This window comes from Bos indicus, chromosome 5, assembly GCF_029378745.1.
Source record: "Bos indicus isolate NIAB-ARS_2022 breed Sahiwal x Tharparkar chromosome 5, NIAB-ARS_B.indTharparkar_mat_pri_1.0, whole genome shotgun sequence".
Lineage (NCBI taxonomy): Eukaryota > Metazoa > Chordata > Mammalia > Artiodactyla > Bovidae > Bos > Bos indicus.
In genome coordinates this window covers 39,349,184-39,374,458 of record NC_091764.1, presented here as the reverse complement: position 1 = coordinate 39,374,458, position 25,275 = coordinate 39,349,184, and the positions used below count along the sequence as shown (strand labels likewise).

General features: G+C 38.4%; 1 protein-coding gene across 2 annotated transcripts in view; it reads left to right on the top strand.

Moving 5' to 3' along the window:
- The window catches only part of PDZRN4 (PDZ domain containing ring finger 4), a 432,300-nt gene that overhangs the window by 344,821 nt on the left and 62,204 nt on the right, over nt 1-25,275 (top strand). For both annotated transcript variants that reach the window (XM_070789261.1, XM_070789263.1), the window contains 2 exons: nt 9,583-9,839; nt 13,099-13,201. In XM_070789261.1, the coding sequence (XP_070645362.1) occupies nt 9,583-9,839; nt 13,099-13,201 (360 nt within the window). The remainder of the gene's footprint in view (nt 1-9,582; nt 9,840-13,098; nt 13,202-25,275) is intronic.

Here is a 25,275-nt window from a genome sequence, read left to right as displayed (position 1 = left end):
ACAGTATCTTGAGACATTTTATTTTGACATAATTTCAGACTCATCAAAAAGTTATAAGAATAGCACAAGGAATTCTCAAATACCATACATCTAGAATTTTATTTAACATTTTTAATAAACATTTAACATATTTAACATTAACATTTTACATGTGCTTTAGATTCATTCTCTGTCTCTCCTCTCTTCCCCACCCCATCTCTTGAGTGCTCTCACTCTCTCCCTCAAGTCATAAAGATTAATATCACCAATAGTGGGCCAAGGTGGTAAGTTTTAGCTTTTTTTTAATTAATTTATTTTCTATTGAAGATAATTGCATCACAGAATTTTTCTGTTTTCTGTCAAACCTCAACATGAATCAGCCATAAGTATACATATATCCCCTCCCTTTTGAAACTTCCTCCCATCTCCCTCCCCATCCCACCACTTTAACCATTATTTTGTTATTTTTTTTTAAATCAGAGGAGTTTCATGCCTAGTTATATTAATGAGTAGGAAACAGAGAGCACACTCAAAGAGTTTCATTGAAGAAAGCTGAATGAAGGAACACTTACAGAGGTATGAGCAGAGTTAAGGGAATGCACACAAGGAGTAGCAATAGAAAAAGAAATCCTTACTACTCACAGACCTGAAGGAGGAAAGTAAGCCAGGGTGTGAACCAACCCTGACCAGAGCTGGCATCCTGAAAGCCAGGAAGGGAGGGCTTGGATAAACACAGAACATTAGTTCTCTTACCACTGGCTAAGGCAAGTAAAAGACATAAAGCAAGGGAGCCCAGTGACATGGAATACAGTTGGCAGCACCCCAGCATATACAGAGCTGGGTAGAAGAGAGTACACTATGGATCTCAGGGACAAACCAAGAAACTCCAGCTCATGTGCCAAAGAGGAGGAGTTTCCATTTCTTTCATTAGGGGAGGGAAGATAAATTTATTTATAATGAGGGAAATAAAACTATGGTGCATATATTTTATTTCCCTCAGTGAAAATCAAAACTATCATAACCTGTTCCTTTAATAATTGGAATCATTTACATAGATAACCACTGTTTAAATTGGCTAAATCCCAGCCAAGTGGGAAAGCCTGGAAGAAAAGTGTGGCAATGAAAAGAAAGAAAGAAAAAGAAAATACAAAGAAGGAATACAAAAATTAAGACAGAGAAAAGATAATAGGGGAAAGGCAATTATTAAAAATGCATCCCCAAGATTTCCTATAACCAAAAATATAAATTGGTTCAAGAAGAGCTCTGAAAAATCCCTAAGTAATGGGTTTATAACATTTTTTAAAATTTGTGTTTGGTTGTGCTGGATCTTAAATGCTGCGTGAGTGCTTTCTCAAGTTGTAGCAAGCAGGTGCTATTCCTCCTTGCTGTGCTCCAGCTTCTCATTGCGGTGACTTCTCTTGTTGAGGAGCACAGACTCTAGGCGCAAAGGCTTCAGTAGTTGCTGCTCGCCATCTCTAGAGCATCAGCTCAGTAGTTGTGGCGCAGGGGCTTGAGTTGCTGCACAGCATGTGGGATATTCCCAGACCAGGGATCGAATCTGGGTCCCCTGCATTGGCAGGCGGATTCTATCCAGTGCACCACTAGGGAAGTCCTGGGTCTACAACATCTTAATAAGAAAAGTTGGAGATGAGTCTTGCTTGCATTCGGGAACACTTTGTCATCAAAATGTACTGTGAAATGAGCTGGGAAACAGCATCCTGTAGTACTGACCTCAGTGTCACAATCAGTTAACTAAATATATTATTAGGCTCTTAAAATATCTCCTTGGGTTAATGGGAGTCTGCAATTCATATGTTACATGTAGAAGTATTTTGAATAAATTCAGTTCTTTATGTTGTAAATGTGTGTCACACAGGGTTGATAGGGCAAATTCTGCACTGTTGCAAGTTCTAGGTTAGACTATTTGCTAAGTCACTTCAGTCGTGTCCGACTCTGTGCAACCCCATAGATGGCAGCCCACCAGGCTCCCCCATCCCTGGGATTCTCCAGGCAAGAACACTGGAGTGGGTTGCCATTTCCTTCTCCAATGCATGGAAGTGAAAAGTGAAAGTGAAGTCGCTCAGTCGTGTCCGACTCTGCGCGACCCCATGGACTGCAGCCTACCAGGCTCCTCCGCCCATGGGAGTTTCCAGGCAAGATTACTGGAGTGGGGTGCCGTTGCCTTCTCCGAGGTTAGACTATAGTCTCTATTGACTACCTGGTAGCTCAGTCACTAAAGAATTCACCTGCAATGCAGGAAACCTGGGTTTGATCCCTGGGTTGGGAAGATCCCCTGGAGGAGGGCATGGCAACCCACTCCAATATTCCTGCCTGGAGAATCCCCAAGGACAGAGAAGCCTGGTGGACTGCTGTCCATGGGGTGGCAAAGAGTCGGACATGACTGAGCAACAAAGCATAGCACAGAAAGCACAACACAGTCTCTTTTGGGTAAACATACAAGTCAGGGGTCAGCAGCACACGGAGACCTGGAACTCTTGGACATACAGTGGGTCTGTATTCTAGTGGAAAGACCCCACCCTGCTGTTGCTCTCTTAGGGTCATGTTGTCAGGAGGAAAACACAGGAGATTTAGGCTGTCTGAGTTAGAAGTCAGTTATCTCCATTTTCTGGGAAAGCCAGCTAACCAGCACTGGGGAGCCTTTGGAGCTCAAGGGAAGCTGCAAGACCTCACACACCAGGAAAATGAAGCTACCACCCTGCAGTCCAGGCAAGACAGAAGGAGCCCCAGGATCACTTCTGAATAAGTCTGCTCATTAGCACCTGTGTGATAATTACCATATTCTCTTCCCCAAATCTGACAACAGCACTGTCAAAAGAACACTGAACCACACAGACTTTTGATTTGATGCAACATAACATTTTTTACTTTCTCACTTTCTAAAATATGATTATCACAGGCCTACCAATGTTTTGTTCATTGACAATATTTTTTAAATGTTTCAAAATTAAGTTTATTCAATCTCACAAGATTTTCTTCATAACATGTTGCACAATTCCTTTTCTGTGAGTTCTTTTTGCTATAAATATTTCTTATGCTATGCTGTCCTCAATTTACATAACAGATGTCCATCTAGAATCAAACATTCCAAGTTTAGAAAAAGGCGATATGCTTAAATTCTTTAAAACTGATTTACAGATTGTATATACCAAGTGTTTTAATGAATTTGGATTATTTTAAATTCCTTTCATACCAAACATTTTAGCAGCAATTTAAATATTGCTTTTTTCTTACATAAAATATTATTAGGCTCTGTTTTTATAACACCCCCATAATTATCAGAGAATTTGATCAGCAATCACATAGGGATTCTAATCAAAATTAATTTCATAGTTATTCGTGAGGGTGAGAGTTCTTGTAAACTGTCATGCCCAACCAGAATTACAACACTCAGATCTGAGGATCTAAAGTAAAAATAGTGACTGTAGTTGATAACACTGTATTATATTATTGAAATTTGCTAAGCAAATAGAATTTAAATGTTCTCACCTAAAAAAAAATAATTAATTAATTGAAGTGATAAATGTGTTAATTAGTTATTTGGAATCCTTTCACAATACATACATATATCAAATCACTACCATGTACATGTCAATGTACATGGTAGTGTACATCTTATAATGTTGTTATCTGTATCTGCATAATGCTGAAAATAAATGAATGAATGAAAAAATAAATTTTATAAACATTAAAAAACAGTATTTAAGTGTTTTATGCTTGCTTATTCTTCACTTGAAATTGTACATAATCTTTGGTATTCTGCACCTCTTCTACTGAGTATTCTTATATGTATGATCTCATGAAAGGTCGAGATACTTAAAAGCCCTTAGTTTCTGTAAGAGGCACAGAGGTTTGGAAACCCTCATTGTCCCAAACAGCTGACCTTGGAAATGAAATCGCACCAGGATGATTTTGTCATTCATGCCCTTGTTTGCGCTTTGGAAAAAAGAAAAGCCTGTTTGTTTTCTGACACTCAAGAAAATTGTGCATGTGGCTGGATTTGGAGGAATAATCAAAGCAGAAGAGCTCACATACAAGCTGAGGCCACCAGTCACTCTGGGGAGGTTGTTGACAAGTGGCCCAGATTTTTCAGTTTATCCAAAAGAGTAGATTGATTTTTAGTTAAACAGAAGCTTCACCAAATGATAGCGTGATTTGGTTTACATATGAAAAGCTATATTTTTTACTTAACATTCACAAGTTGCTTATGGATTAATTAGCCCATCTGCCACAACAAATGGATTCTCAGTTCTTTTGCATTGCTTGCTGAAAAGTGACTACTTGTCTCCTATTCACTTCCCTGTATCAATATAATGGAAAATAATTTTTTAGAAGCAAGACATTTATTTTTTCATATCTGTAAAAATGTGTATATATTTTCAACGTATCAACTAAATTGATAAAGTAAGTGCAGGAAGGAGGAAGATCCTCTCTGGAAAGGATTTCCCATGGTTAGGATTTCTTTTAGTTGCTAAACATTTGGTAGAACTGTTCCAAGTTTGGCATGATTAAGGCTCCTCTTTACACTTGCTTCCAATCCCAAATCTGTTTTTCTTCTTAAGGATAACCACATCTCTGTTTCTTTAAGAACTTCTATCATTAGCATCTTCCTTTCCTCTTTTATGCTATTACCAATTCTGATAATCTTCTTTATCAATATTGTGCCTGGTTTTTCATTTATCTCAAGTCAGGTGACTTAATCACCATTTCAGAGTCCCGTTGCTCCACTCTGGGGCTGTGAGCTTCTTATCAGAGAGCAATTACATGAGTCTTTTCAGTTTTACTTAAGTTGCTAGGTAGCTTTATAAACAAATCAGTTTTGTCCACAGTTATCAAAAAGCCAGATGTAATAGAGTAATATATATAGTAATAGAGGGAATTATCTCATATACTTCTCATGTTTATTAGGACGCTCTAACCTCTCACTCATTTCATTAACAACCACTTTAGAAAAAGGTCTCTTTCTCTACACCATGTTTAAATCAAATCATCAGCCTTCTGCATGTACTCTTCAAACCCACACCCTGTAATACATGGGTATATCTTAATTTTCAAATTACCTTTCCTCCCATAAATTTTGCTCCCAACACTCTTCACCCAGTTTTTCTTCCTGAAAATCAACTTCTACCACTTGCTTCTTTCCATTGATTAGGCACCTAGAACAGTTTGGATCAGCACTCTTAACTACCTGTATTAACTGGAATGCCATTAATAGCTGACTTTTCCTTCTCCAATTTCATTTCACACATATTGTCCATACAAAACCAAGATTGAGATAGAGAGAGAGGAAGAAGGAAGGAAGGAGGGAAGGAAAGAATATGATGGAAAATAAATAAAAGGATAACGATATGGTACTATGAAATACCAAATATCTTGTTGGTTTAGTATCTAACCACATGGAAAATACAGTTTTGCTATTAATTTATTTGTTAATTTACTTCAAAACTTTCTACAGGATTAAAATTTCAGATATTCTTTCAAAATTATTATTCTCCCTAGTTGTAACTAATGATAACTGAGTAAAGGAACTGCCAGAAAATGCCAGTTAAATTCTTCTTTTTTTTCTATTTTGAAAGGCATAACTTACGGTGACCTTTTGATAGGCTAACAGTATGTTGATGAACTTCAAGTGAAGTGAAAAAAAGAGTATTTCGTATCATCAGCGCTTACATTTTCTAAGGGATCACATGGGGCAGTATACTGAGCCTTTAAAGGTCATAGACTTCTTTACTTTGAGAGATATTAAATAGCTTATGAAAATAGGGGTCAGCTGCATGATAACCAGAAGAAAAGAGCATTCCCAATACGGAAGTAAGATATTTGAGATTATATTGACTGTCCTTTTTTAAGATTGTATTCATTGTCCATAAAGCAAAAAATTAATTTTGCATATAAATGCCATGGTTGTAAATGAATGAATGTACAGGTCTTAGAATCAATCGCTATTGATCTTGCTGTATGAATGCTAATATTGTCTGCATATACTAAGTATTATGATAAGAACTAATAATTTCACAGGCTAAAATACTCTCCAGTAATTTTTTGTTTCTGCAATTTTTCTATACTTTTCTGAACTTAGCAAAAATGATCTTACTTCACTTATAGGAGCATAAGATAAATAATCTTTATCATTAAGGAACTTACTTTTTAAAATTATTATTTCTTTGAAGATCACTAAGACAAGTAAGAAACAAAGGAGTCTCAAGACAAGATTGTAGGCAGGGTACTGAGCCACCTTGGGGAAGAAATAGAATAATGGCATTTCTTCACTATTTAATAACATACAATTTATGCATTAGTAGGATTTCATGTGGGCTTCCTCTGGAGAAGGAAATGGCAACCCACTCCAATATTCTTGCCTAGAGAATCCTGTGGACAGAGGAGCCTGGTGAGCTGCTGTCTATAGGGTCGCACAGAGTCTGACACAACTGAGGCAACTTAGCATGCATGCATGCATTGGAGAAGGAAATGGCAACCCACTCCAGTGTTTTGCCTGGAAAATCCCAGGGACGGGGGAGCCTGGTGGGCTGCTGTCTATAGCATCACACAGAGTCGGACACGACTGAAGCGACTTAGCAGCAGCAGCAGCAGCATGTGGGCTTCCCAGGTGGTGCTAGTGGCAAAGAACCTACTGTCAATGCAGAAGACAGAAGGGATAAGGGTTCGATCCCTGGGTTAGGAAGATTCTCTGGAAGAGGGCATGGCAACCCACACCAGTATTCTTGCCTGGCGAATACCATGGACAGAGGAACCCGGCAGGCTGTGGTCCAGAGAGTCACAAAGAGTTGGACATGACTGAAATGACTTAGCACACACACATGCAGGATTTCATGTATGACTGCAAGAAACCATGGCCACAAATTATTTTCCCTTTACCTTCAGATAATGTTTAAAGTTCCTTCAAAAAGAAGACTTTCATTCTGCCATTGTTAGGAATTACTCTAGATACAATGCTTATAGGAAAAGATAGCATTATTGACATTGTTCCAGTAGGTTTTAAATACCTGATAATAGATTATGACCAAGAGTTCTTTTCAGAGAGGTAAAGGTATGAAATTTTGCACAAATGAATATTCACTCAGTTGAAGGGACACCATGAAGCAGGAAATATGTGGATAAAAGGGCAATTCTTCCATATCACGTAGATTATGACGGAACAGTCTCTCTACCACTGGATCATCTTCCATAATTCTGGAGTTAGTAAACACTGACCATAAGAAGAGACAGAGGATGATGGTCTTCAACACAAAAAGCCAGATTTCAGTTTGTACTTTTCCACCCTGGAACTTCTCTTACCACTTGCTGACTACAGGTCTTCAGGAGTAGTGTCCTCTCCAGAGTGCCTGTCATCTGAAAGTGCTAAAAGAATGAGTGCCAGTTAGTAGATGTACTGTGTTCATATTGCCCCATATGCCCAAAGTCATCAAGCCATTCCAAAGTTATACCAGTGAAAAGTCAGTGGTAATGTTCTACTTCATGGAGAAAATTAATGACTATGCACATTGGTAGGTAAACACCCAAATCTCCAACTGAAGTTTCTTACTAGTTATTCAGGAACTGTACTGGGTCATATGGTGCTGGTGAGGAAACTTAATTGCTCAATTTCTGAAGGCACATTAACTTTTTCAGGGTCAATTGAGTAAATTAGCTCATCCAGGTCATTAAGCCTATCTCTACATGACATGACAATTTCCACCTAGCACTGTATCATTTACCCCACATTCGCTCTGAGCATGCACATATTCTTTCTCTACTTGGAGAAAGTGTGCTCATTTGAATGTCAGCAATCTCTTGCTGGCTGCAGTGATTCCCTTTGTGTCTTTTGAAGGCTTCCAGGGATCTCTAAAGATTTGCTGGTGCAGCAATGGCACTGAACTGAACTGAACTGAACTGGACGGCACCCCACTCCAGTACTCTTGCCTGGAAACTCCCATGGGCGGAGGAGCCTGGTAGGCTGCAGTCCATGGGGTCGCTAAGAGTCGGGCATGACTGAGCGACTTCACTTTCACTTTTCACTTTCATGCATCAGAGAAGGAAATGGCAACCCACTCCAGTATTCTTGCCTGGATAATCCCAGGGACGGGGGAGCCTGGTGGGCTGCTGTCTATGGGGTCGCATAGAGTTGGATACGACTGAAGCGACTAAGCAGCAGCAGCAGCAGCAGCAGCTATTAGAGCCTCACCAGCAGATGAGTGGTTTAGTTGTCCAGAAATGGTATAATTTCAGGGGTTTTGAGCACAGTACTGTACTTCAAAGTATCTCTTCCTATTTGAAAAAGCCAACATTATTGGTTCATTTGGGTGGGAGTTTTGACTTTCTTTTAGGATTCAATAGCTGTTTATGAAAACACAACTTCCACTAAGAGGCTATGTTATTAGAACCCAAGTTAGGGGAATAAATTGATGACAATTTGAGAGCAGTCTCTGTACTACCTCTCAAGAGGGTAATCAGAAAAGCCTGTGGGTGTTTTGGGCACCACAAAGGTGGGGAAATATCACTGGCCCTTAAAAAGCAGGCATGAGAGAGTGTCACTTAAAGAAAAATGTTTATCCCCCAAATGCCAATGGTTGGCCCAAATGAGAAGTAGTGATGGAAGGAAAGGGCAAACACCCCCTCTTCCTCTGTTATGTCCAGGCTACATTGGAGAGTCATAAATTGGTATAGATGAATACAGGTGAGGAGGCAAAGGGACATGGCATACTCTCTCAGAGGTGTTTTAGAGCAGTGCTCCTTTCTTGTACATGTAAATCAGCAGGAATCTTGTGAAAATGCCAGTTCTCATTTAGCAGGTCTGGGGAATGGCCAGGGATTCTGCATTTCTAATCTCTTATGCTGCTGGTTCACAAACCATACTGTGAATGGCAAGGACTTAGAATAACATGCACATGAGCAGTAACATGGTCTTGGATAAAAATGATGAGTATAAAATAAATCTGACAGAAATTATAGTGCAAGTCAGTATGACTAATTAAGGGCCTCTCTGGTGACTCAGTGGTTAAGAATCCACCTGCCAACGCCACAGATGTGGGTTCGATCCCTGGATTGGACGATCCTGGAGAAGAAAATGGCAACCCACTCCAATATTTTTGCTTGGGAAATCCCATGGCCAGAAGAGCCTGGCAGGCTACAGTCCATGGGGTTGCAAGAGTCAGACATGGCTTAGAGACCAAACAACCACAAGACTAATTAAATATTGAAAATTCCACCAAAAGATTGATAGATCATTTTTTTAAAAAAGATATACTTACCATTTCTACCTAGCTAAAGATTTTAATCATTTTCTGAGGCTTATGTTTTGAGGCTTATGGTTTGAGGCTTATGGTTTTGAGGCTTATGGTTTGAAATCTTTACTAATAATTCTGATGGTGTGCTTTGTAAAGATATAAGAAATAACTGTTTTCCTAGTTTCCATCACTTTCTCCTGTTGGTGAATAGTTCAGTAAATGTCAATTTCTGATTAAGTATTCCTTCACAAAATTCATAGCAGAGCTTGTTTAAACCTCCCCTGCCCGCCTTTTATTAATCTATCATGACAGTCTCTCTGTTCTTTCCTCTGAGGTGAGCAATGCCCTTTCATCTTTGCAGGTCAATGGGAAGGATCTCTCAAAGGCTACCCATGAAGAGGCAGTGGAAGCTTTTCGAAATGCCAAGGAGCCTATCGTGGTCCAGGTGCTAAGGCGAACACCTCTCAGTAAACCAGCCTATGGGACAGCCCCAGAAGTGCGACTCATGAATGCCAGCACTCAGACGGACATCACCTTTGAACATATAATGGCCCTGGCCAAACTTAGGCCACCCACCCCTCCAGTGCCCGACATCTGTCCATTTCTGCTCTCAGACAGGTATTTTTCTGTCTTTTATACTAGAGCCTTATCTGTTGTCATTTGTCATTGAAAGTAGATGTTGGAAAGAATCAGGCACCGTAGCAAGTTGACAGTTACAGAGACAAGCTCTCAGTTCTGTTTGGAAAATATCTGTGACTGTGTCTCCATACATTTAGTTCTCAGTTGTCTTGCTCCTCCCTTTCCTGACCCACATAATTGTTTCAGCTCAGGAATCCTACTTGCTGAGATGCAGTGAGAAAGTCTGGCTCTGATTAGTTCATCTTCATATTTTCAGTCATCACAAACCTCGCACAGCTCACAAGCACAGGTCAGGGAAATAGATTTTCTCACTGAAGTTGCCAAAAACATTATTAAGACAGACCTAGAAGCAGCATGTTGGCACTCTGTCCTCCTTTGTGGGTTGCCTTGCTCTCGTTCTTTTTTTTTTTTTTTTCCTCTTCTTTGAAGAAGCTAGGAAATTCACTTTATTAAGGTGCAATTCTCTGCAGGAAGCAATTACCCGATATATTGAGATGTAAACCAAAGGTCCTGGCTGTCTGAGAGGAAGTATATAGAGCTACAAAATAAAGAACTATTAAACGAATATTTCTTCCTAGTTTTTACCTGAGTTAAAGGCTGTTACAGCTATTTTACTCAAATAATCCTACCTGTGCCGTTTTGGAAGTCTGTTTGGCCCCACACATTTTGTTCTGTGAGTTTTTAAGCAAATATTCAAAAATGATTGAGAGCTTGTTATATAAGAGCAGAACTCTCTGTTGGCTTCATTTTCATTGCCTGTTGCAATCCATGTTCCATTTAGTAAAATGTAGACCTGGTCATGACACCTGCCTGCCCTTTAGTGTCTTCTATTAAGTCCATCTCAGTGATTCACATGTGCGCATTAAAGTCACTTGGGAACTTTGAAAAGCAGAATAAATGCAGTGCCCGGCTCAGTCCTACCTCAGGCCAAAATATAGGCATTCGAACTTTTCAGAAATCTCCCTAAGCAATTTTAATGTGCACCATGTGCACCACTTCTTGAAGCCTTATGTTTCTAGGTGGGCAGGGCCTCTGTCTGTCTGACCTATGATTCTAGTCATGTATCCCTTACTTATTAAATAGCCCCTTGTGTCAGGCATTAGAACTCAGTCCTGGGCAGAAAACTGGTAACAAAAACAAAGCCACTACCTCCTGGAGCTTATATTCTAGAAGGGAAATGAAAAACAGACAAACAAAAGAACAAATAATATTTATTTGTACAGCCTGATGCAGAGTAGCCATCCAACAAATACATTCTTGAATGAATAATGGTTAACATTTACTAGCTAACTTAACATGTTTTAGATAATATTCCTCATAAAAGTCTCCTGAGTGAGCACATTACATTATTACCATGCCCATGTCACAGATGAGGAAAAAATGTTAAGGAATTTGTCAAGGTCACACAAAAGGAAGTGATAGGGTCAGGCTTCTGAACCTAAGGCATTTGACCCCTTGGTAGGTGCTCTCATAGCTTCTCTATTTTCCCCTTAATTATCACACTGTATTAAAATCCCCACTTTGCTGCTCTACCCAATTAATAGGACAATAATTGGGTTTTGTGCCCAACCAATTTCCAGCAATTGGCATAGGGCCTGGCATCTTGTAGATACTCAGTAAATGCTTACTCAAGTATCAGGAAGGTGTCCTTCACAGCAGGCCTCCTTTTTCAATAATTCAAGGACCAGGAAAACACATCAGCTGCTCTAAACAGCAGGTTATGATGTTTAAGCAGTGGGAATGGGCTTCTCAAAACCAGTCCAGGTTTAAGCTCTTAGACCAGCAAGCAAGATGCTGCCTGCACTGCTTTTGTTCTTTGGGCCCAAATTAGAGAACAGTAAGAAGAGGCTGGTAGAGTATTTACACTGATCCTGTGAGGTACCAGGATGGATCTTTCCGGCTTTTCAGCTATTAATAGATAAGGGGACTAATTTATACTACAAAGTTCATTTTTGTCCTAATGTTCAAAATGGACTTAGAGACCTTTCCTGAAGGCACCTTGGTTAATTTCACATAGGCTTCTTTCACTGAAATTCTCATAGAGAACCTCATGCCCTTTGCTGCTAAACTGTGCTTAGCTTTCACATTGGGCTTCCCAGGTCGTGCCAGTGGTAAAGAATACACCTGCCAGTGCAGGAGACGCAAAAGATGTAGGCTCTATTCCTGGGTCATGAAGATCCCTTGGGCGAGGAAGTGACACCTCATTCCAGTATTCTTGCCTAGAAAATTCCATGGGCAGAGGAGCCTGGTGGGCAACAGTCCAAACGGTTACACAAAGTAGGACACAACCAAGCAACTGAGCCACACACACACACACACACACACACACACAGAGCTTCATATTGTATAATGTATACATATGGCATATAGTAATTTGAAAGCACTACTATGAATTATTTAAAACATTTCCCAAAAGTTAATGGATACATAAAAGTCATACAGTGTCCTGGAACCCCTTCATTTCCTTTACTTTATCAGTTCTCTGTCCCAAGATGTTTTCTAAAAGGATTATGAAACTCTATGGTTTATAGGGGTTTCCAGTGAGTTATCACCGTGAACATTCTTTAGTGTTTGTGTATGTGGGTTATGAGGGAGAATGAGGAAGAAAGTCTCAAGAAATGGAGGCAATGTGAGTACAATTTACAGACTGAAAAATACAATCCCCACTTCACTCCCACATCTGTGGATTCTGCATTTAAGGATTCAACTAACTTCAGACTTGATTTTTTGATCCATGGTTAATTGAAAAAAAATACAGAACCCATGCATTCAGAAGACTGACTGTATGAGCTTTTAAAATCACATTTAAGAAACAGTTTGAGGCTGTAATTATGAAATTGGTAGTACTTTATTACAAAATACCCACCTTTGGGCAGACTGCAGTCTCAAAAGCCACACACCCATCTATGTATCAAGTCCACTGGATGGAATGGAAGGCAGCCAGAATATCAATATGGCACCATTGCCAGGATAGAGGGCACATCTGCCCCTTCACAAAATGAAGCTCTGACAATGAGCCATTATCTTGGTATTCTCTCAGAAAATCAAATTGATGGATTTCATATAAAGGGAGAAAGAAAAGCAATTGTTCTTTCTGAGCTGTAGTTCATTTAAAGGCTAGATCACTATAGGTCTTATTGGTGAGCAGAGAAAACTAAAGTGAAATTCTAATGTCTTTTTTTAATCTTGAGAACAACCCTTTTGATCCATTTCTATCATATTGCTACATTCCCCACAGCTGCCATTCTCTCCATCCGATGGAGCATGAATTTTATGAGGACAATGAGTATCTTTCCAGCTTGCCTGCTGATCCAGACAGAACAGAGGACTTTGAATATGAGGTAAGATCATTTTCACACCACTTTACACTTTTCCATGAAGTTATGGTTGAGGGGTTTTGCATAACAAAGAAAAAATTAATTTATTACTATGAGACATATTTTATCTATTATATATCTAAGCTAAGAGCTTTTAAATATTTGTTTCAGCTATTTGGTGTCTAGTATTTTATGTGTATTGGAAAACATTTTGATAATATAAACCTGAAAATAATTTGCTCACATTTTTGTTGCTTTGTATAAATAGTATTATGGAAGCTACATTTTTTTTCTTCTTTTTGTAATATAAGAGAATTTCAAGTAGAGTTTGGAAAGGAAATTATATTTAAAACCAAGACTATGTTTACTATTTTTATTCATTCTGTAGTACTTTTATTTTAATTGATAAACTAAATTTTATATTATTTGTATTCCCCTTCACAAACTCAATATTCTTTTTATTTATGACTTCCCTATTGGCTCAGACGGTAAAGTGTCTGTCTACAAAGTGGGAGACCTGGGTTCGATCCCTGAGTCAGGAAGATCCCCTGGAGAAGGAAATGGCACTCCACTCCAGTACTCTTGCCTGGAAAATCCCATGGACAGAGGAGCCTGGTAGGCTACAGTCCATGGCGTCGCAAAGAGTCAGACATGACTGAACAACTTCACTTCAAAAACTCAATATTCTTTTTATTTATGACTCAAGTACTTTAAAGAATATTTTCCCTGACTTTCTAGAAAGAGAGATGACCTCATGTCCTTTGTTGTTAAACCATGTTTAACCTTTACATAGTACATGTTAGAGTGTGTGTACTATGATATGAAATAATTTCCAAAACCTGTCTATTAATTACTTAAAAGTTTGCACAAAAGTTAAAGGATTCATCCTAATATTTCCTCAGTTTCTGCAGTCCATGAATCTTTGAAAGGTTTCAGAGTACTCTGACATTTGGAAATAAAGTAGATTGAGGGCATAAAGAAGCTTTGGTAAACAGCAAAGAAGTCATGATTATCTGCCCTTTTAATGCTTTAGATGATGTCATACAAGTTCAGCAAAATGTTCTCTTCCATTTTACAACCAGGAAATCCTGAAATCTCTTCCCTTAGGAGGATCTGAAATTAAATAAGGCCAATTCAGTGAAGCTCACCTAAAGCAAATAGACATTTATTTGAAAGCTCCCTCCAAAAGTCATTGCTGGGGATTACAGAAATCATTATTTCTTTTCAGCCAGAATTTGGAAGAGTGTGCAATGATACCCAATATCTGAATAAATGGTTTTGTCATTTTTGTTCACATTAATTACTTATCCCCCCTCTCCATTAATTTGATTGAAAAGTTTTATAAATCCTCAAGTACTGATATACACTGAAATATCCATTAAGTTTTGCCTATTCATGCAAAATAAATTACAAAGTTGAGTCACTTATCCAAATAATTCAAGATTAAATGATGTCTTTCTTTCAGTTAATTAATTGCTTTGGGTTTGGGGGATGGAATTATCTAGATCACTTCAACTTTTTATTTAGTTTGTGCCTTAAAACTTTATTAAAATACATCTGATATTTGGCAAAACTAATACAATTATGTAAAGTTTAAAAATAAAATTAAAAATAAATAAATAAATAAAATACATCTGTGTACTAGGGAAGGGTATGGGAGAGAGACTTGCTTAGGCTAAGCAGAGTCACAGTAAAAATTATTTTCAATAATTAGCATGTCATTGACTATTACAATACAGTCAGATTCTCTAGTGCTTACTCTAGCTGAACCACATCCTCTTTTCCAACCAATGTCAACCCCTAATAGAGGCCAGCATCGGTGTGATGACAGTGGTAAATGCTCAGACAGGTCTTCTGTAGCCTGTAATCTGAACTAATCACAGAATCCTAGTCATTACTTGGCTGTCAGCTGTGATTCTCTTGCCAAAGGCACCTTTCTGAGTTATTGAAATAAAGAATGTTCCAGTGAAATTTAAATAAGGAATAAGTTACTGTGACAGGCTTCGGTCAGGAGGAAGGGTACAGTTGAGAATATCTGCATGGCTAATGGGGGAGTGGAGGCACTGGGGAAGACCCAAGGATAATGGACCAACTTTAGAAGAGAGTGATTCTACTCTATACCTCACAGTGTGTTACACTAACATGGCAGAGTGTCACACACCATCCCTCTTGATTGCGTCAGATGGGACTGTGAGACCTAGTGAGCCCACTGCTATCACCAGAACTGACTGTGCTCACCACATTAAGTGGGGGGAGATTTAGAAATGCTGCCTTTACATGCTATTACACTTAGAAGCAGACTGGTCCAGTGTTTCTGTGACTAGCTCAGATGATCCCAGCTTCTCCAGAAACTCTGTTAATAACCCAGAAGTTGGGGGGATGCAGAGAATGCCATGGTCCTTCAAGAAGGACCAGTTTTATGCCACTCAGAGAGTATTATGGGAACCTGAGGTCTAATGGTCAAACAGAGGACTTCATCTCAGAAAGAGATACTCATTCCTCTTCAGCTTAAAAATGAAAACACATTGATAGGCAATTGGGAAAGTAGAGATATGACTCCTTTTCATCTGTTTTTGTTCAGTTGTACCATAAATATTTAATGAGCAGTTAAAAAAGATGCCAGGTTTTTATCTAGGTTTTTATTTAGGATTGATAAAGCTTTTACTCCAGTGGAGCTTAACCTTTAGGGGACAGAGATGGGCAGAAAACAAGTGAAGATGCATTATATCAGATGGTGATTAAGTCCTCGTGGAGAACAAGCAGTTTGGGTAACAGAGGAAGGAAATGCATGGTTTGGGGATGAGGTGTTGCTGTCTCATACAGGTGGTCAGGGAGGGCTGCTCTCTTAAGAGACCTGAAGAGAACTAGCCATGTGGATTCTGAGAGAGCAGCTTTCCAGATAGAACAGAGGGCAAGCATGGATACGAAGGGCCAAAAGCAGGACCACTCCTGGATGTGCCCAGGTACAGCAGAGGCCAGTGTGCTCTGGGGACCGGGCAAAGGGGATAGACAGGCAGCAGTATGAGGCAAACTCAGAATGAGTAGGGGCATATCTTGAGGGACCTTTGGCTTTTACAATGAGATGCAAAGTTGCTGAAGGAGAGCCTGGCCGGGTTCTGCAGTCCTCACAGGATCCCTCTGATGCTGGAATGAGCTTGAAGGTGGGCAAGTAGTCTCCAGCCTACCAGTGAGAGGAAAAAGGGGGAATGGGACCTGGCTGATGACAGAGGCGGTGGTAAGATACGGTCTGGAAGGCAGCATTCACCCTGCCCTGAGGCTCTGCCTGTGTCCGTGCTTCCACATCTTATCTTCTAGCTTTAATAGTCTGTGCTCTGGGGGGCTTTCTTCTTCTGACTTTCTAAAAGCAAAATATCATAGGCCAGAGTGAAACACAGCTTCTGGCATCCACTGAAACTAGCATAATAAATCTACTCTTAAAAGACAAAGTGTACAGAACTGCATTTCTGAACTTGCTGAAAGCAAACTATGCAATTATTAATATTTAGGCATCTTTTTAAAAGGCCTACTTACTATCGACTCAGTGAACCAAAGCTGATCTATCTTGTGGATACATATTTAGGGACTTTTAGTGTGGGAATTTTTGACCCAATAGACCAAAACAGACCTGAATATCTCTATAAATACACATTTAGGGACTCTCTAACACGCAGATTACTCTATAGAAAGATGGTAACTGCTCCCCTCAGAGCCATGATAGACAGCAAGCACGTCTTTGGAGATACTGTAGTCAGTATGTCAATGCTATGGTGACTCTGGTGGGGTAGGGACCTCTATGAAATTTTAATGACACCCATATCTCACCATGACCTATCACCACTTTCCCCAGGAAAATTATTTGACTGGGTTTTACATTTCCCCTCAGTGCTTCAGAAAAATCTCAGCAGACCAGTCTTTATTAAAAGACTCACAGCTTGAAATTTGATCTTTTTTCAAAAACAATAGCACTGTTTTCTAATTAAAAATGATAAAGGATTTTAATTTTAACTTTGAGGGAAAAAATAAAAACATAAAAATTTACACAATACAGCCTTCATAAGAGTCAGGGTCCTGACTTTCACTGAAATAACACTGAGGATTAAGCACTCTTTTTCTGTATTTTCAACTTTGTTCATTTTTTTCTTTCATAGAGCCAGCTAAAGGTTGAAATAAATCATAAATAGCCTTTAGCAAGTCACAGGCAGATCTCACATCCAGCCTCTACCAGAAATAATTTAAAGGGAAAGGCTTTGAGAAATATAGAGCTCTTTTGTCCAACTCTTAATAGAGATATGTTTGCTGTTGCAGGAGGGCAGAGAAGATGTTGAATTTTCTGCAGCATTTGCAATCAACTCTCAAAATTCGATGTTGAGAGCGGAAAGTCAGAAAATTAATAAGTGCAGCATTTTGATAGTATAAAATATCATGTTAGACACAACAAGCAAGTAATTTTAGCAACATTTCTAAGCCTGGTGATTTTCATCACTTAGAAATGCTACTTGAAATTGTTGTTATTCCTTGGCCTAAAATAAGCTGAAGAAACATCCAACAGCCTAAGTACTCATAGAGTTGCCCTTGTCTGTACATTGTCATCACTGTGAAAGGGCGTTTAGAAATTTGCTTGGACAGATGGTAAAGAGAGAAAGACAAGTACATGTCAGAGTTCTATATAATGTTAACTGAAAATCCAACTTGGGCTATAAACAAGAAAGAGCATTAAGCATATTAATTAGCTACCTCTTAGCAATTCTTATGCAAAGCGTAAGTAAACCCTTGTGCTCTGCTGAGAAGTGTCATTTTGCAAAATTTATTTCCCAGGTCTGGATCCCTGTGAATATGTGCAGAATATTTGTGAGAATTTAAGTATATAATCTCTCTCACATAGTTAAAGAAAAGAGAATTTTGAATCAAAGACATGTTCATTCAAAAAAATAGCTAACAAGAGAATAAGCATTAGTGAGATTTTAATCATATCTTTTTGGGCAGATTCATGATTTGTGAGCCAGCTTTCAGAAAAATGTCCCTAGTGTGCATACGTAAGAGCTATATGTCTCCTTTCTAGTCTGTGAGGGCAGAAGCCTTCTCTGCCTGTTCATCATTGCATCCTATCACCTGTCTCAAATCTGGTACTCAGTATTTGATGAAGGAATATATGAGGGTTCTTACTGCTGTCTCCATGAACCAAACTTTGAGCAGTGCAGTCCCTTTCCACCTTTTGTACAAGGGAATTGGAAAGGAGCTTGAGACCACCATGAAGTTATGACAGATATCCTCTCCCTTTTTAATAGGTATTTGTTCTTTTTTCAAGTTTGTTCTGTTTTACTGAGCTCTCCCTATTTACCTCACCCCCTAGCCCCTGGCAACCATTTTTTCTACACCCCATTTCTGTGTTTGACTTTATTTTGTTTTGTTTCGATTCCACATGAGTGATACCATGCATATTTATTTTTCTCTATCTAATTAATTTAACTTAGCATAATACCAAAATCTATCTATGTCACAAATGAAAGAATTTCCATCTTTCTCATGGCTGAATGATAGTTCATTTTATGCACATACATATATATGTGCATATATATATATATATGTATACTACACCTTCTTTATCTGTTCATCTATTGATACATAGTTTGTTTTCATATCTTGGCTATTATAAAGGTATTTGTTCTTTATGTTAGGGGTTCTAATCCTAGTGCCATTTTTGTTTCAGTTAAACCTTTCTAAGGAAAGGGCTAAAACATGGAGAAACAAAAAGAACTATGTAATGAAATAGATTTTTGACTCCATTAAAATTAATTTTTCTAGTCATAATATTATAAATTCATAGAATCTCATATTTGACATGTTCTCTAATCCACTCCTATATCCAGTTTGTAAGTTCTTCAACAAGGGATAGTTAAGCAAGCTTGTAAAACTCCACAGTGGACAGAGAACTGAGAGCCTCCCCAAGTAAACAACTCTGACTCTTACAGTCAGTTCAGTCACTCAGTCATGTCCAACTCCTTGTGACCCCATAAACCGCAGCACACCAGGCCTCCCTGTCTATCACCAACTCCCAGAGTGCACCCAAACCCATGTCCATCGAGCTGGTGATGCCATCCAACCATCTCATTCTCTGTCGTCCCCTTCTCCTCCTGCCCTCAATCTTTCCCAGCATCAGTCTTTTCCAATGAGTCAGCTCTTCACAGCAGGTGGCCAAGTATTGAAGTTTCAGCTTCAACATCCGTCCTTCCAATGAACAGGACTGGTCTCCTTTAGAATGGACTGGTTGGATCTCCTTGCAGTCCAAGGGACTCTCAAGAGTCTTATCCAACACCACAGTTCAAAAACATCAATTCTTCAGTGCTCAGCTTTCCTTATAGTCAAACTCATATCCATACATGACCACTGGAAAAACCATAGCCTTGACTAGACGGATCTTTGTTGACAAAGTAATGTCTCTGCTTTTTAATATGCTATCTAGGTTGGTCATAACTTTCCTTCCAAGGAGTAAGCGTCTTTTAATTTCATGGCTGCAATCACCATCTGCAGTGATTTGGAGCCCCCCAAGATAAACTTAGCCACTGTTTCCACTGTTTCTCCATCTATTTGCCATGAAATGATGGGACCAGATGCCATGATCTTAGTTTTCTTAATGTTGAGTTTTAAGCTAACTTTTTCACTCTCCTCTTTCACTTTCATCAAGAGGCTGTTTATTTCTTCTTCACTTTCTGCCATAAGAGTGGTGTCTTCTGCATATCTGAGGTTATTGATATTTCTCCCGGCAATCTTGATTCCAGCTTGTGCTTCCTCCAGCCCAGCATTTCTCATGATGTACTCTGCATATAAGTTAAATAAGCAGGGTGACAAAATACAGTCTTGCTGCTGCTGCTGCTGCTAAGTCGCTTCAGTCGTGTCTGACTCTGTGCGACCCCATAGATGGCAGCCCACTAGGCTCCTCTGTCCCTGGGATTCTCCAGGCAAGAATACAGGAGTGGGGTGCCATTGCCTTCTCCAATGCATGAAAGTGAAAAGTGAAAGTGAAGTCGCTCAGTCATGTCCGACTCCTAGCAACCTCGTGGACTGCTGCCTACCAGGCTCCTCCGTCCATGGGATTTTCCAGGCAAGAGTACTGGAGTGGGGTGCCATTGCCTTCTCCGATACAGCCTTGACGTACTCCTTTTCCTACTTGGAACCAGTCTGTTGTTCCATGTCCAGTTCTAACTGTTGCTTTCTGACCTACATACAGGTATAGTCTCTGAGAAATGTACTATGAAGTTTGAAAAAGTGATAGCAGGAGTGCGTTTGGGTATAAAACATAACTCATAAACAGACTATATAGTATCCATATGTTGTGTTAGACATCAGGGAAAGAGAAAATAGTGTGCAGTGTGAAAATATAGAATCTTCAGAATTTTTTAATTGACTGGGTGCTTTACAGTTCACCAATCTATTTCCTTCCACTTGTTAGTTCCATTTTAGAATTATTAATAAAATATCTAAAATAACTTCATACCACTTACCTCTTGAGCAATAAAATCATCCATTTAAAAATCATGTTAATAAGTTCATTCTTTGGGGAACTGTATTGAATTGAAAACTAATCTAGATGAAGTGTGAATATATTTTTATTAATTTGAACATTTAAGATAACATGTTGTTCTGCCAGACAGGCGTTGGTTCAGTAAGGTATCTAGTAATGAGACTACCATTTTCACTTCAGTTCACCATATCAGTTATATCATATTAAATCCTAATCATGGCAGCCAAACCGTCCAGTTGTCATATATTGAGGATTATATGTCCTATATCATGACTGCTTCCTCCTTTGCCTAAGACATTCCTTTATCTCCAGGCTACTTCTTGATCTCCTGGGGCCAGTCTATAGTCTGTAGTCCATCCAATCCCCACTGCCAGACCAGCCCTTCTTAAATGCGCTTCTTATTGGCTCACTCCCCTGTTTGTCATCTTGTAGGGCTCTGTTCCTTGAATTAACTCTAAGATACCCTATGTGGCATTGAAGATCCTTTGTACTCTGTCACTGCTCTATTTTTCCAGACTCTAGTAGTGTGCTTTTCTTTATTTGTGTCTTTACTATGGGCTTTTTCACTCCTGAAACACCTTTCTCACTATCACTTTCCCATCAATGAACTCCCCTATGATATTCCATAAATATTTTTGTCATGATTCCCTGGGCTATAGTGATTTTTGTACTTATATTTTTATTCTAAATGATTTTTATATTTAATAGAAGTGACCACTCCTAATTATCTTTATATCACCTGGAAAGTCTAGCACATGCCCTGGTTCATGAAGGCCACCCAGTAGCATTTGATGAGTGAACAAAGTATTGACCATTTCTGCTGGTGTTATTCTATGAGCCTGAATACAAATTCAAAGGGATAAATGAAGGAAAGATCAAACCAGTCAATCCTAAAGGAAATTGACCCTGAATATTCAATGGACGGACTGATGCTACAGCTGAAGCTCCAATAATTTTGCCACCTGATGCAAAGGGCCAACTCATTGGAAAAGACCCTGATGCTGGGAAAGATTGAGGGCAGGAGGAGAAGGGGGCAACAGAGGATGAGATGGTTGGATAGTATGACTCCGTGGACATGGGTTTGAGCCAATTCATGCAGCCCATGGAGTTGGACACGACTTAGCAACTAAATGGGCTTCCCTTGTGGCTCAGCTGGTAAAGAATCCACCTGCAATGTGGGAGACCTGGGCTTGATCCCTGGGTTAGGAAGATTGCATAGAGAAGGGAAAGGCTACCCACTCCAGTATTCTAGCCTGGAGAATTCCATGGACTGTATAGTCCATGGGGTCGCAAAGAGTCGGACATGACTGAGCAACTTTCACTTAGCAACTAAACATCAACAACAAAATGAAGGCAAAGAAGAAGAGAATTTTGTAATAGAGTTGTGAAAGTCTTTTTTTTTTCTCATAATAATTCAACTAATAATCCGGTTGTTAGAATAAACAGTTAACATACACTTGTACCAGGTTGTAAAAGAAGGAAATCTGGATTTTTCTGATTGCCTTTCTAACAAAGAAAATCTGCATGTTTTACCCCAAACTTATAAGTTGGAGGACCCTAGCAAATAGACATGCTAATTTACATAGGTAAAGAATGGACTAGGGTTCAGTATTTATTAGGATAATCAGATGTCCTGGTTTGCCCTAAACTGTCTGCATGTATGACTACTGTTCAATTTAGTTATGAATGGCATCCTCTTCCACTTTCAGAAATGTCCTATTGCACAGTACATTGTATGGTTTTCCTGGTTTTTATACTTGTTGAACCTTAGTGGAGGCTGAGACTTTGTAATCCCATTCTATATTGTCCTAATATTCCAAGCAGAGGTGACTCAGAATTTCCCAATTTGAATACCGATCTTATTAAATTGAACAATTTTCCTAAGTCATGAGTCTCTATTAAAAAAAAAAAAAAGTCTTCCTTAATGAATGACTAGAAAGAAAATGACACAAAGTTGGAAATAGTCATCAAAGTTACTGTAATTCTTTTCAATTTTTTACTGAAAGAAATGAAATTAGTTGAGCTGTTAATTTGGTCATGTAATTTCATAAAACAAATATGAGGAAAATTTGTCTTTTGCCTCACTGATTATGAAAACACTAAACCTAATTTCCTAAGAAAACAATGAAAAGCAACTTGAACCTTCCAAATTGGTTATTAAACACTGTAACCAAGGGAACATTTCTTTGAAGAGGAATCTAGATATAAAATGAAGATTCCTTATACTGCATGTATGAATTTTATCAAAATGCTGATATTCAGTTTTTGTTTGAAGATGCTCAGTGATGCACATTCAGATGATTTTCTTGCATTAGTGAAAAGTGTTTGTGAAAGGTTGTGTTTAAGGTGAATATTTGCATATCAAATAATATTTTCAGATGACTTCTGCTTTCAAAGAAGTTTACATAGGGACAAAGAAAGGATTTTAATGTTCCTTTTAGAAGCAATGTAATCAAGTGGAAGGAATTCAAACTAGGAGTCTGGTTCCAGTTCTAAATCTGTCTCTAGAAGCGACTTATTACCTTTTCAATAATAGCATCCTCACATGTGAGATCTGTGGGGCCATCAGTGTTGGTTAGGGAATGAATTGTCAGCATCTATTTTTTCCTTGAAATACACTTAAGCAATGTGAGACAAATGCATAGTCAAATCCTTGAAAATTTTATGAATATTTTAATATTTCAAACATATCAGCCCACACTTTATGAGTTTTTATAAAGAAAACACATACACATAAGGGTACAAATTTTCTATGAGTAGTTCTGGTCTGTATAGACTATACAATAGTCTGGTCTATAGTACCATTTGTAGCAGGCAGTACACCTCTCCATATTTTCTCTGGCTTTAGGGTTTAGAACGTTAACTCATGTACATTTGCCAATTCAAAGTGGCAGATGCAGCACTAGAAATAAATGGCTTTTTTAAAATACAGTGTTACTCTTTAGAAAAATTTTAATTAGAAAATAATTATAGTTTGGATTTTCTTCCACCAATTTATCATCTCTGAAAAAACTGTTGGAATCGTTAAGAGAATGTGTTTTGTATTGGCATGATTGTTCTGCCTTTCCTCCCTAAGATGCAAGCTATCAGTGATGCTCTGGTTCAGTTACATGGTGCATCTATCAGTATTCACTATGTATTAAACAATCTAACTTATTCAGTAGTATGGGTAACAGGGAACCTTGCGTGTATAATACAGATTAACCAAGAATTATGGTAAATCTGATCTATGTATTTGTAGTCCAAAATAAACATTTAAATATCATTATTGAAATATATTTTTATATATTTAAATCAAATATATATATAATTAAAATATAATGGATATATAACATTGTATAAATTAAAGAACATGATGATTGATTAATGCATATATTGCAAAATGATTGCCACAATAAGATTGATTAATGCACCCATCCCCTCACATGATTACCATTTTTGTATGTGTGGTAAGAGCATTTAAGATCTACTCCCTTAGCAACTTTTATGCTATAATACAATACTGTTAATAATAGTCAGCATGTTGTAAGTTAGATCTCTAGAAGTTATTCATTTTATAGCTGGAAGTTTTTACCTTGTGACCAACATCTTCTCATATCACACAATGCCCAGCCCCTGACAACCACCATTCTACTCTGGTTTTGAGTTTGGCTTTTTTAGACTCCAAATATAAATGAGAACACAGTTTAAGTCTTATCTGTCTGACTTATTTCACTTAGTTTGATATCCTCAAGGTCCATCAAAGTAGTTGCTAATGGCAGGGTTTCCTTTTAATTGATGAATAATATTTTGTGTGTATCATATGTATGTATGATATATATCACATTTTATTTATTCATATGGATTTATGGACACTTAGATAGTTTCCATGTCTTAGCTATTGTGAATAAAGAAAGGTGCAATGAACATGGGGTGCTGACACTGCTTTGGTATCTTATTTTTGTTTCTTTTGGATATATTCCCAGAAACAGGATTCCTGGATCATTGGTTGTTCTTTTTTAAATTTTTATAAGGCAACTCCATATTGTTTTTCATAGTGGCTAACCAATTTACATTCCCATTGACAGTGCACTAGGGTTCCCTTTTCTCCGCATCCTCACTAACACATTTATTATCTGTCTTTTTGATAACAGTCATGCTAACAGGAATGAAGTGATATTTCATTGTGGTTTTGATTTTTATTTACCTGATGACTAGTGAAGTTGAGCACCTTTTCATGTACCTGTTGGCCATTTGTATCTCTTCTTCAGGAAAATGTCTATTCAAGTCCTCTACGCTTATTATTTTTTTGGCCACACCAAACAGCATGTGGAATCTTCCCCCACCAGGAATCAAACCCAAGTTCCTTGCACTGGAAGCACAGAGTCTTAACCACTGGACATTCAGGGAAGACCTACCCCCATTTTTAATAAGGGTTTTGCTGTTGTTTTATTGTTGTTGTCTTTGCTGTTGAGTTGTATGAGTTTTTATGTATTTTGGATACTAATCCTTTATATGATATGTGATTTGCAGATATCTTCTCCCTTTTCGTACATTGCCTCTTTATTTTGATTGTTTTTTTTTTTACTGTGCTGAAGCT